General features: G+C 40.9%; 1 protein-coding gene across 1 annotated transcript in view; it reads right to left on the bottom strand.

Annotated features, from left to right (window-relative positions):
• Window positions 1-12893, bottom strand: part of bsnb (bassoon (presynaptic cytomatrix protein) b) — a gene marked incomplete at both ends in the record, with an annotated part of 72093 nt that extends 59200 nt beyond the window's left edge. The window contains 2 exons of the mRNA XM_080790196.1: window positions 4944-5292; window positions 12715-12893. Coding sequence (XP_080646322.1) covers window positions 4944-5292; window positions 12715-12893 — 528 coding nt within the window. The remainder of the gene's footprint in view (window positions 1-4943; window positions 5293-12714) is intronic.
• Window positions 12894-13025: the final 132 nt, after the last annotated feature.

Raw genomic sequence — 13025 nt, 5'->3', positions numbered from 1 at the left:
GTAACAGACGGACGGACACACACACACACACACACACACACGGACGGACACACGGACGGAATGCAAAACATTTGGCCTGGTGGAGACAAAAAGAATAGAGGAAAAACACTGTGTTCATTGAAATCTACTACTATAACTACTGTATCACTGGGATTATTTATCACTGGGATTATTTTTACTGAATGCAATTGAGACATTTGGGATTTAGATGGAGCTATTTCTCAGGGTCAAATGGTAAATCCAGGGTAGAAGAGGAAAGTTAAATAAGTAAAGTTATAAACTACACAACAACTTTCTAAAACTTCAATCAAAACATTCTTCAATGGTTCTACATATACCATTAGGCCTACTTCATTGAGTTCAAAAGGGTAATAATATTAGCTAATAATACGTTTAATGTTTGTTTAAGGAAAAACTAACTTTTAACCTGCATATACATATAGCGCCCCTCAAAAAGAAACAATAAAAATCACACCCATGTGAACTGTGAAGTGAGGGGCGCTCTTATCATCATACATCATCTCATTCTGGCCAATCACACTTTTCTGTCTTCACTTCAATGTTTGTGTTTACACAAACCCGGAAAGCTGGGCATAGAAAAATGGCATAAAAGGATAAAAAGTGTGGCAGAAATAAAAGAACGTAAAGACATAAGAACACAAATCCAGACTGTAAATAAAAATGTGCTTCTCGCAGCACAGGTCTCCACCAGGCTAGGTGGTAGAAGTCAATCTTAACCAATCAGGATATATCGGACTGCATTCATCATTTGATGAGGCATTTTGTTCAAAACAAGTCACTCTTGCAAACCTTAGATGCCAATCTTAGCCAATCAGGATGGAATATGAAACACACACGAGGACAGTCGGACAGGGTGAAAACAGTCTCAGCCATGCCTTTGGCCTGGTGAAGATAATTATAGTAGAAGCAAATCTGTAAAAGTGTGTTTTAAATGTTTTATCCCACAATTTTGTAACCCATTTTTTCACCCAGTGTCAATTATCTACTGTAACCCTGGGCACTACACTTCCTCTGCCAACCTGGGGGCAGCGGACTGACCTCATGCTTCCTTCTATGCATGAGGAGTCCAAGCTGTTTCTTTTCACTTAACAGGGGAGAGTTTCCCCGGCCGGACGTAGCACGTGGAAGGAACACGTTATTCTGACCAGTTCCTTTCCCCTCCATTAGGCTGGCCAGGGGAAGGTAGTTTAGAGACCAGGATTATGGCATGTTTTTGTGTTCATGGTTTAATAATTTCAAAGTTCAAGGGACTCTGTGGCAAGGCCCGATCGCATTCTGTCTTTGGAAGGACCACAAGGGCCTTGCTTAAGGATCTCAGGCTGTGCTGAGTGTGCTCCTGCTCATATGGGGTTAAAAGGTCTGTGTTGTAGGGAGAACCTAAACTGAGCCATGCTTTAAAAGTAATCAATAAAATCAATTCTAAAACAAATAGGTAAGCAATGAAGGGATGCTCAAATTGTCGTAAAACCCCCGACATTCAGAATGTGCTGTACCAATCTTCTTTTTACCCTTTCTTCTCCCCAATTTAGTCGTTATGCGAATGAATTCCTCCCCCACACATTTCTGTGTGTTGTCAGTGCTGCTCTATTAGAGTCCCCGGCCCACCGAGAGGATTTAGACTAGAGCCTCCAGCCTACTAGCCAGTAAGTAGAAGCATGTATAGTGACTTCACTAATGCTAAGATGAGGATCGATTGATAGAGAGACAAGGTTTTGATTGATTGAATATTTGTATTGACGATTTGTTCCTTTAAGAGATACAGACTAAGTCGTATGCACATAATGATTCATACAGAGGGAAAACTGAGTAGTCAGTTAAAATGACTACTCCTTTTTTAAATTGTCATAATACTGTCTATAATACATCATAGACAACTGGTGTCATAAATTGTCAAGTACATTATGCCTATTTCACCCTGCTATGACATAATGCACTTCTCCAATTACTTTGCCAACAGGTACTGATGTCATACTACTGACGTTATAGCATTGATGTAATAGATTACTAATGTCATAGACTGGCTTCCACTGTGCCTATTTTACCCATGCCATGCTCGGGCAACGCAGGGAACCAAGCTACTGTAGCCATTTATATTTCTCAAGGAGTTCTGTATGAGGAGAAAAGCCATCTACTGTATAAGAGTCTGATGTGTTTGTGCATCCAGAGCTAATCTCTCAAACAGAGAGTGTTTAATGTCTTGTGCACACTTTGTGCACACCTCCTCCCATTTTTTTAAGTATTTTTAAATGTTTTTAACATAACATTGTTTAATGGAAGTCAACGTGGCTTGGACTGGCCACATGAAGTCCAGGACTATTCATTTTTTTTAACATTTAAATATTTTGTCTGTTAATACAGCAAACATTTTGAATGCAGCCTAATGCAGTGGACAAATAGGCTTTTTTATGGGAGCCGAGGGCTAAGGCCAGAATTAATATAGCGCTGCATAGCTTTAGAGCAGCAATGAATAGACGGACTATGGTTCATTTATCATGCCTTCTCTCCCATTATATACATGGACCAATTATAAAGCAGACGGCCCCTGTATGTGGTACTTTCTCATTTTCTCCTCCATTATACCATTCCTCCTCTTTGATATCTTGTTCTCTGTTGTTTATCCTGCCACTCATGTCTACATCTGGACATGTGGCGCCTGTGGCTCTCTCTCTCTCTCTCTCTCTCTCTCTCTCTCACACCAATGTCCCTAAGGCCAGTTTGACGTCACATTCACACACACACACACACACACACACACACACACACACACACACACACACACACACACACACACACACACACACAAGCATACGAGCACATACAGTAACTAGGATTGCACAATGCACATACTGAATAGCCTATATAGTATACTGCATACTCTTACTCCAGATTCCAGTTTGTCCCTATAAATTGCATCCCTGCCATAGCTTGTTATACAAGTTAAACTTCAATGGTGTTTTAAACAGATGCTACATGGTATGATCAGCCATAGCTGAAGGGGTAGAGAGGATGTCTGGGAAACAGAAGGTTCCCAGTTTGCCCCCTCGGCTCGGTCTGTGTTGATATGCCCTTGAGCAAGGCACTTAACCCTCTGCTCCCTGGGCACTGCTTTACTATAAATACCACCCACTGCTCCTCGTAGTTAGGATGTGTTAATGTATGGGGACAAATGTTACAGTACGTATGTGCAAATGTGATATGACAACAAACAATACCCCCAGAGGACAATATTGCTTCCAACATGAATAGTTTCCATGTGTACAGTGGTCTGGCAGTGGTTGTGTTGCCTTGTGACCTTTTCACTTTTAATTCCTTTTCATCACGTGCTATAGCTTGGATTCTGAGGTGACAATACCATCAGGGACTTTATTATGAATTCCATCCACTATTTTGGCTGTGCAAGGATTACGGTTGGTCAGGTCTGCCTGTCTGTCAGAAACGTTCAAGCAGTGAGCACTGCCAGAACACAAGACAAATCTGTATTAGGCTGTGAGGATATACAACACATAGCTGTTTACGATGGACCTACGTAAGTGTATTAAAAGACATGGTGGACTTTGTAACTGTATTTCAGATGGAATGTGTTTTTATTTCATAACTGTTAAGATATTTTAGACACAAAAATGCAAGCCTATATCAGAGTCCAATAAATTGTAGTAAATGGCAAAGGTTTGTGTCTGATGAAATGCCATTTTCAAATGTTTACAATTACATCATTAATGATGGAATTCTGCTTAGGGTAAGATTTCACTTTAGTTTCCTATATATAGCTACTTCAATTCTATTCTCAAATGTCTTGCCCATCATCATTATCATCATCATCATGAACGATTACTGATAAACATTATATTAAATGTCCTGCAGTGAAACACAAGCCAAGCCCATGCTAAGTGGGTTAGGGGGTAAATCTTCTGGTCTCAGGGGGCCGGCCATTGAGGCTATGCAGAGCTCTATCGCTCCCTATTCTCTCTCTCTCTCTCTCTCTCTCTCTCTCTCTCTCTCTCTCTCTCTCTCTCTCTCTCTCTCTCTCTCCTTGTCAGTGTGTGACAAGCCCATAACAGCTCAACTGAAAAATACCAACATCCACCTCCTCCAGTGTTCCTTTTACTCCCATCCTCCTCCTCACATTCTGCCACCCATGAGCCATCCTTCACTCTGTTCTGTCTCCATAGTTTACTCTCTCCCTCTTCCTGGCTTTCTCAAATATTTTCATTTACTTTGCCTCACCTTACCACCTCTCACCCATCCTCTTCTCCTCTGTCGCCCCAATAATCTCATCGACTACTATTATCGTTCCTCATTCACACATACTCACTGTACACACAACTTTGTGCATGCACACCCGCATGCACACAAGGCACCAGTACATTTACATATGAAATGCAAAACACCTACTCTCTCGGTCCATCATATTTACTCAGGCTATTGGCAGTGCAGGTTTACAGTCTATACTACAACTGGTGAGGTGACCACCAAACTACAACATGACGTCACTGATCCGTGGTGAAGAGGAAACCACCGCTCTCCCCACCTCACCACCGGAGCGGTGGTCACCTCACCACCGAAAATCCATACTATGAATAGGCCTTTAATTCACTCAGCTATTTACTGTAAAACTACAATGTATCATTGCTTGTGAGGACAAAGCACAATTAAGGCCTATGACTCATTATTCTAAGGAACTGATGCACAATACGAGGAACAGTTCTGTGTCACCCGATTATCAGACATTTCCATCTTAATCTTAACAGTCATAATTAGCTATAATGTAGCGACTGCAGGAATGCTGTTACCAAAAGCTGCTCTTTGGTAACAGCTAAAGTACTTCCTTTACTTTAACCAAAATCTTAAATACTGTAAGGGTGCATTTCTGATACTCTCAGAATGAACACCTTGGATTTTAACTACATGCACTCACTGCTTACCTCTGTGAGGTGTGGGTTGGGGTTGAACCCACACTGGTTGCACACCATGGAGCGACACTGTGTGCAGGTGTTGGCATCAGTAGTGCCCGTCAGGTCGGCGGTTTTGCAGACGGGGCACAATTTGCTGCTAGGCATGGGCGCAATTTGAGGCACAGAGTACGGTGATGTGGGAACGCTGCCTCTGTCTGGGGTGACAGCGGGGGACCTCCCTCCTGTCTTGTCGCCCAGATCCACCTGGAGGCTTTTTCTGTCGACGTGACCCTGGCCCTGGGAGGCTAACCTGTCCCCAGGGCCACTTTGGGCTCCTGCTTTGGGCCCTGGATCTGTTTGGGGTGGTCTGCCGGATATGCTGTGGAAACAAGACACGAAGAGGGAGATGATACATCTGGGTCCTGCACACAAGATGTAACCGACTTCTATATATTGCACTTAAAAAGTAAAACTCAACATTAGTTCAGATTTTGGACGTAGGAAATACTTGCCGTTAAAATAGTGGTTGCAAAGCCACCATGGAACTACTTAATATTTACCAAAACAAGACCAGAACTCCCACCACAGGACTCAGGCAATCAAATAATGCTTTTGCAAACACTATGCTAAGTATTTTCTACAGCTTTAAGTCCAAAAATCTGAACTAACCCTTTAATGGGTTAAGCACATTCAGATTTCAAGGTGTTTATTGTCACATGCATATTTGTGTTCGAAACATAACATAGAAGGTAGCACGGTACGTAGCATATTTGTGTAATTTAGGCTTTCTGCTTCATTGCTTAGACGCCCACACTATGAGCAATTCTAACCTCCCTAGCAATGGAAATACATCCAGTTCTCCCAGCTCTGGCAGTCGGTAAGTATGCTCTCTATATATTACAATTGTATTACATAACTCTTCTGGCAGAGGGTGCATGCACACACGCGCACGCCACACACACACACACACACACACACACACACACACACACACACACACACAATCATCACCAATTTCCCATTTTCTGAGTAGAGAAGCAGTCAAGTCTATATTTAGGCTATATAATTGAAAACATAGCTCAGTCATCATATTGTAAGTCATTAGTTCTGTATCGTAAATATTTGCTCATAAATGCAAATGCTGAGAGTGAAGTATTCCAGGCAGGTGTATTGCACTGTGCAGCTACAGTATTGTCCTGGCATCAGTGATGATGTGGTTGATGTGAAGTGAGGGCAGTGAATCATAAATAATTGCTTGGCGTTGCTCGCTTTTGATTTTTTTCTGTGTACTGATTCTGTCCCATGGGCATATGTTCATATTGCTGCCAGGAATAGAGGAAATCTTCTATCAAAACAAATAAGAGCTTGTTGTGTCATGTCCATCGCCTTTAAAGGGGAATATGACTCATTTTCAACATTTTACTATGTGATTCACTATGTTAAGGATTTTTCTAGGAAACACGGAATGGGGGGGGGGGGGGGGACTTTTTATTTATTTTATTATTTCCACACAACAGCTATATGGTATATTAACAGGTATATTAATGACATAGTAAAATGTTGAAAATGAGTGGAATGCCCCTTTAAAGACCACATCAGCAGACCTTTACTGCTATGATGAGCAGTGTTGCCATGTCTGCTTATTAATCTACTTTGGGCTTGTTTTTCTGTAAATTCGCTTGTATTGGTAGTTGCAGGTTGTTGTAGGTCTTATTTCCGCTAGATTTTCAGCTTTTTGCTAGTACTGCAAATTTTGTCTACGATTTACACAAATCGGAACACATTATCTCTGGAGTCATCATGAGATAAACATGTGTCATTCAGATTTTTCATATTCCATGCTGATTGGCTACGAGTGCCACATTTTGTGTTTTAAATCAGTTTCTCTTCTGCTACGAATGCGACAAAATAAATATGATGAAATAGATATGTTGTATAAACACTATTTGCCCCTGCAACATTCTCACGTCTTTCTGACTGCAACCCATGACAAGCACCCTTTCTAATAGTTTTTTCAAAGATCCTAATGATGTAAAAGCCTACAGTCATACTATCATAACTCAAAGAAATGTTTGGACAAATTAGATGTTGTGCTTCTTAAAGGGACACTTCACCCTTTTTGAAGAAAAAATATATGTTAATGACGTTTAGAAGCTTTAGAACACTTTCCTGGGGGTCTTTGTGTGTGTAATATGTGGATTTAGATATTTTAGATTGTAGCAGTGAGCCTGTTGTCTCTGATGTCATGGACACTGGGCTCACTTCCTTCCTGGACTACATGTTGTCTCAGTAAGACAGTTCTCCCCCCTATCCACAAGGAGGAGCAGTGCACCAAAGAATTATGGGAATTGTAGTCCAGGAAGGTAATGAGACCAGTGTCCATGACATCAGAGACAACAGGCTCACTGCTACAATCTAAAATATCTAAAACCACATATTACACACATAAATACCCCCAGGAAAGTGATCTAAAGCTTCTAAACGTCATTAACATATATTTTTTGCAAAAAGGGTGAAGTGTCCCTTTAAACCATCAGAAGTTTTATTTGAGCCCAAATCTCAGTTTTAATCCTGAGTGTAATGTGGAAGTTATCTTTTTAGAAGCTCTTTACAGACAGCAGTCTTTTGAGACCACCTCCAGATTTTGTATGATTTCTTGTTGAAAGCACTAATTTGCTTGGGTGGAAAACAATCAACACATTGATTGCAATCAAAATACATTTGATTTTAACACAACATTCACATTCAGCAACTTAGGTGACATTTCTGACGTTAAATAACATGTTATCCATATATATCCATATGGGTGTCCGTTGCCAATTTGCAATTTGCAATGTAACCTACAACAAAAAACAAGCAATCCAGCAAAAAAGCACTGCTTTACAGATGAGCAGTGACGGGAAGAGCATAAATGCCTCATTTAGCCTAGTTGCGTGGCTCAGCCGCTCAGCCTTGCACACCAGAAACATCTGATCTACAAGCTCACGTGTTAAGGTGCATTGTGCAATGTGTTATATTATAGATATTTTTTAGAGCAACACAATGGCTATAGTGAGCAGTGATGTTTTGTTTCCCCCGCGTCTCCATTATACAGTGTCACATAATTATGCTGCTAGCTAGACTTTAAGCTTGCATGCTTTCACTCAGGCCTAATGCAGCAGGACATAGCTACTAAAGAAAAAGGTCATGGCAGCCGACACTCTTTTGATTAATGAAACGCCCAAAACACACATATGAATAATTCAGGGACGTTTATATAAAGAGGAAGTTCTTTTTTAAAGAAAGCGTACAGTATTTGTTAAAATGTCCTTTTTATGTGGACACGCCCACCAGTTCATTAAGTAGCTGGTTTGCCTGGTGGGTGGTGATGGGTGGTGATCCACCTGAACTGAAGCCGCACCCACAGCTGTTGCTGTATGATAAAGGGGGAGGGGTTAGGGGAGGGGATGTCACTATATCACTGTTTTCTTTTGCTTGTTACATTTTCAGCCTCAAGTAAGATACCCTAAATACAACGGGAAGACATCATTGCACATAGCAAGCACACAAAGGGGTCTAATGAAGTACTGTCAGCTCATAAACACATGAAAAACTGGAAGAAATACAAAAATCACGGCACTCCATCTTTAAGGACCACAAGCTCCAGTCCACCAGTTCACAGCCTTAATTACATTGTTTTCACATAATTTGTCAAAAATAAATTGACAGAAATATCTTACCCCATTAAAGCGTTTTTAATAATAATAATAAGAAAAACAGTCAACGCCAAGTCCTCACTTCTCACATTCACACACCAATGGTGGCAAGCTCACACCGACCAACTCATTGGAGGCAATGTAGGGTTCAGTGTCTTGCCCAAGGACACTTTGACTTGTGGACAGGAGGATCCGGGATTCGAACCGCCGACCCAGGGATCATTGGACGACCTGCTCTACCTCCTGAGCCACAGCCGCCCTTTGCATTATTCATCAGTACAGGTGAAAAAAGGTTAGCAATCACATCTCTTTGCTTTGACTACAAACACATTACAGCATTAGAGCTATTCTTCAATACCAATGTTAGCACTGACTTTGGCACAATATCTAATATTTTCATGAATACCAGTGTACCCCAACCTAAAGATGAGTTAAATTGTAAATGTAGGCCACATTTTCATTTTGTTATCAATGTTTAGTTTTCTTTTTAGTTGTTGGGGTTTTATTCAAGAATTTTATTCAAGAATCTACAAACTTGAAATAGGTTGCATCGTGACATGTGAGCTTTTAGACCAGCTATTTTCTGTGTGCATTGTATGACAAAGTATAAAATTGCTCTGTTAAGAACATTATACAGCATGTACATACCAGTGGCATGCCATGCCAGTGCATCTGCCAGTTTGTAAGTAGGTTAACTATTGTAACAACAGTTGCTATGCTGCCAAAGGAATTTAGTCAAAGGCTGCAGAGTTGAACTTGAAAGTTCAACTTGAATGACTGCTCATTGCATAAAGCTATTGTATTCTCTGACACACTGAAGCACATTGTCTATGCTCTGAATCCATAATATATGGTAGAGGTCTTCTGCCTCTGCTAGAGGTAGAGGTGCTTCCGTTTCCGCTTTGGATTCTAGATCTGAGTCTACCAGTAAAAACAGTCAATACATAATATTATGTCTCAAGAGGTTCCAGTGATCAGCATTTTATTGGTAAAGTGTGGGTAGGGCAAACAAGATTTAAAAAGTTAGGACTGTGGTCAAATGACTAAATCGGATAGTAAAAGTGTAAAAAGAAATGAAAGTGTCAAAGTTCAATTTGATTATGGTAATTAGATTGTTAGAAAAGATTATATACAGCAGGTATCATGATAAAATATGATTAACTGTAAAGGGTCGATTGATAGAGCGGAAATCTCTGTCAGGGACAAGCCCTTTTGTCTCTGCATCTTTCTCTTTGTCATGTGGTGACAGTGTTTTGGGGTTATGCGTAAGCATGAAAAGGCATGGGGCGATGGGGGAAGGGAAATAATAAAGGGCTCTTATTGCATTATTACAACGCAACCAGAATAGACAAAGAGAAATCTTTGGATAGTAACATATTGAAAAGTAGTTACAATGTTACAGGCTGCAATATGTACTATGCAGGCCCTCCCATGTTCCAATGTCAGGAAGAGCCTGCACATAATTCTTTACAGAGTTCTAGCATTCAATGTTCTGTGATTGTTAATTCTATATGTCAATCTGTTTGTATCACCAGTCAATTCAAGGTTGTGGTTTGAAATGTACAGTAAGTGACACTTTACGTCCTTTGCAAGAGGAAGTACATGTTGTTGTTACTGGCATCAAGATTACACAAGTTGACAGTCATTGTACATGTGACTGGAAAGTAATGACATGTAGAAGACAGAGATATACACAGCTACAGTATTATCAGTATATCAGAAAGGTGGCAGACCATGCCAGCAGTGTCCATGTAATAGACATTAGACCTGTGTGTGGGTGTGACACTCCATATGACAGAGAGAGAAGAGAGAGAAGAGACCATAAACGACACATGTATGACATATTTAACATTTAATTCAAATGGGATGTTCAAATCATGTTATTGTCAAATCCAGTATGCTCGTTTGGCAACTGTTACATGTCTGCGATTTCAAGGCAGTGCTATAATAGGCTATCTTAGTTTTGGTGCATACATTGGCGAACGATGGCACTATAAACTCTGTCAAAGTGGTTAAACACTGACTTAAGACAGCTCGAACTGAGTTGAATATGCAAAGATTAAGACTAGTGATTTGGGTGTTGTCTTGTTGAATGTATATTTTGGTGTAAATCTAATGTTTGCTTGTGCTGGCACGTTATCTCACAAACATGTATGTTATCATTGACTAATTTTTTTAACTATTTGTGGATTGAGATTCTTGGCCTGCTATCAGCGCACACAAGAAATATGTATGTAAAATGCAAGATTATCTGCAGACATTCAGTCAGACAGACAGACAGACACATACATACATTATAGACAGACACGCTCAGATGCACACGCACACACGCACGCACGCACACATAAAACTGAAAATTATTTAGATTGGCTTGAAAAGAGAGAAGATAATACAGCAGATGTCCCTGTTTTTCAAAATAGTTTTCACAGTGCCATTATCGTGAAACATTGCCTGGTATCTCTATATCTATCAATTCCACACTCACCAACCCCCCCCCCCCCCCCCCCCCCACCCCCACCCCACACACATCTCAGTACAAACATCATAGTTCTGACATCATAGACTGGCTTCCAAGTAATAGCACTGACATAATAATGACATGATAGATGACTGGACTGACATATCATTGACTGGCATGGGCGGGGGGAGGGGAGTTGGGGGGGTACCTGGAGCTTGTTTCAATGAGCAAACAGAGCTGAAGACCTACTTATCAGATCACTACTTCACTTGACACTTTTGCGCTTTGGTAATTATGAATACAGTATGATCTCACTCAACAGACCGTATAGAATGATTTTTAAGCTAGGTCAGTGTAGACTGTAGAGAGACAGTAAGACATTGTTAGAGAGCGGAGACATATACATACGAGACACGACAGTAGTGCCATTAAAACCTGGGTCCTTGTGTTCCCAAGGAGCAATAATATGGTCCACTCGGGGGACTAACTGCACCTTTCGGAGAGCAGACATGAGGTTATACTGTATATAGAAGAACTTCCTCCTGAATCTGGTTCACATTCAACTGATTCCATTAAATGCGATAATATTGTAAAAGTGTCCTATATGGTCCTATAAGCCATGGTCTCTCCCCACTTCCAACACCCCTATGGATTTGGGTCTGATTTTTAAGGCAGCAGTCAGAATTCAATGTGGGGCTATGATGGTTTATGAAATGGTATTTAGATAGCTATTGAGTTATTTGGAAGTTATTTTTCATTGTTAAAGTTGATTATTTGTTGTTCTATTTTGCCTACTAATCAAACATTTCACATGGATATCCATCATGGAAATCTGGTGGTGACTCAAACTTTTGTATGTCATCGTTTACCTCATTTTTCTATGCCCTACAAACCATTCATTCCATGGGCCTGTGCTCTGTGAATGGGGTAGCACTGTCATTCTGGAGGAGACCACTCCCATCAGGATACAAATGCCATGTACATTGTTAGGAAGCTAATGATCACTAAGCATTGGTTTGTATTTACTGCCATTTGTCACGTTCATAAGAGGGGTGATAAAAATGGTGCCAGTAAAGCATGCCACTAATAGCACCGCAAACATTAAGCTATATTTTACATTATTCATTCTTATGTGAGTTACTACCATCATATTAAGCCTATCGGTCATTCTGTATGAATTTTCATTATCTCGGCAATTCCCACACCTGAATACAAACAGCGAGTTTTTCGCCCATTCATATTTAAAATGCTTCACACACTGGAAGAACGTAGTCATTCCTACTCGACCCATTTGACAATTCCTAGGCTGTAGCCATACGGATTATTTGGTTCTTCTAAATAAGCGTTCTTTTGGCGTTTCGGGTCAGACTCAAATTGTTGTTGGCTATATTACAGACTAACAGGTCATGCACCAAAAAAATCGATTTCAAGAGTAATAGTGAATTGTGTTGACAATGATATTGAAATAAATAATTAAGCACTCACACTAGACTATCTACATAATCGAATGATCTCACACACGCTCAACATCAAAATGATACGGAACATGACTACCGTATCGTTAAATCCCAATCAATGATTTATATAGCTAAAAACAAAACAAAAGCACAACTATTAGAAATGTCCTCGATATATTGTGGCTACCTACCTGTTAATCCCCGGGCCGGGTCCGGCCCCTGTTCCTCCGGCTGGCGCACCATTGCTGGGCTTGATGAGCTGTCCAGAGTCCGGTGGTGCTGAAATGGAAGTCGGAGCGGCCGCTGCAGGGACAGCGGAGCCGGCCTGTCCCGGCTGTCCCTCTCCTTCCTGACTGGCCTCGTTCCCCATCGTCTGGAGAGAAGGAACTGACGGAGAGAAACGCTGTTGTAGATGGTTCTACAGCCGTAAGAAAAACTCAGGATGAAACTCGACGTTGTTCCCCTTCCGCCATCATCACCTACGATTCAGCATCCCACGGCA

Source organism: Protomyctophum bolini (assembly GCF_963924005.1).
Source record: "Protomyctophum bolini genome assembly, chromosome: 2".
NCBI lineage: Eukaryota > Metazoa > Chordata > Actinopteri > Myctophiformes > Myctophidae > Protomyctophum > Protomyctophum bolini.
The sequence above is the reverse complement of the archived record's forward strand: the minus strand, read 5'-3'. Positions and strand labels throughout refer to the sequence as shown.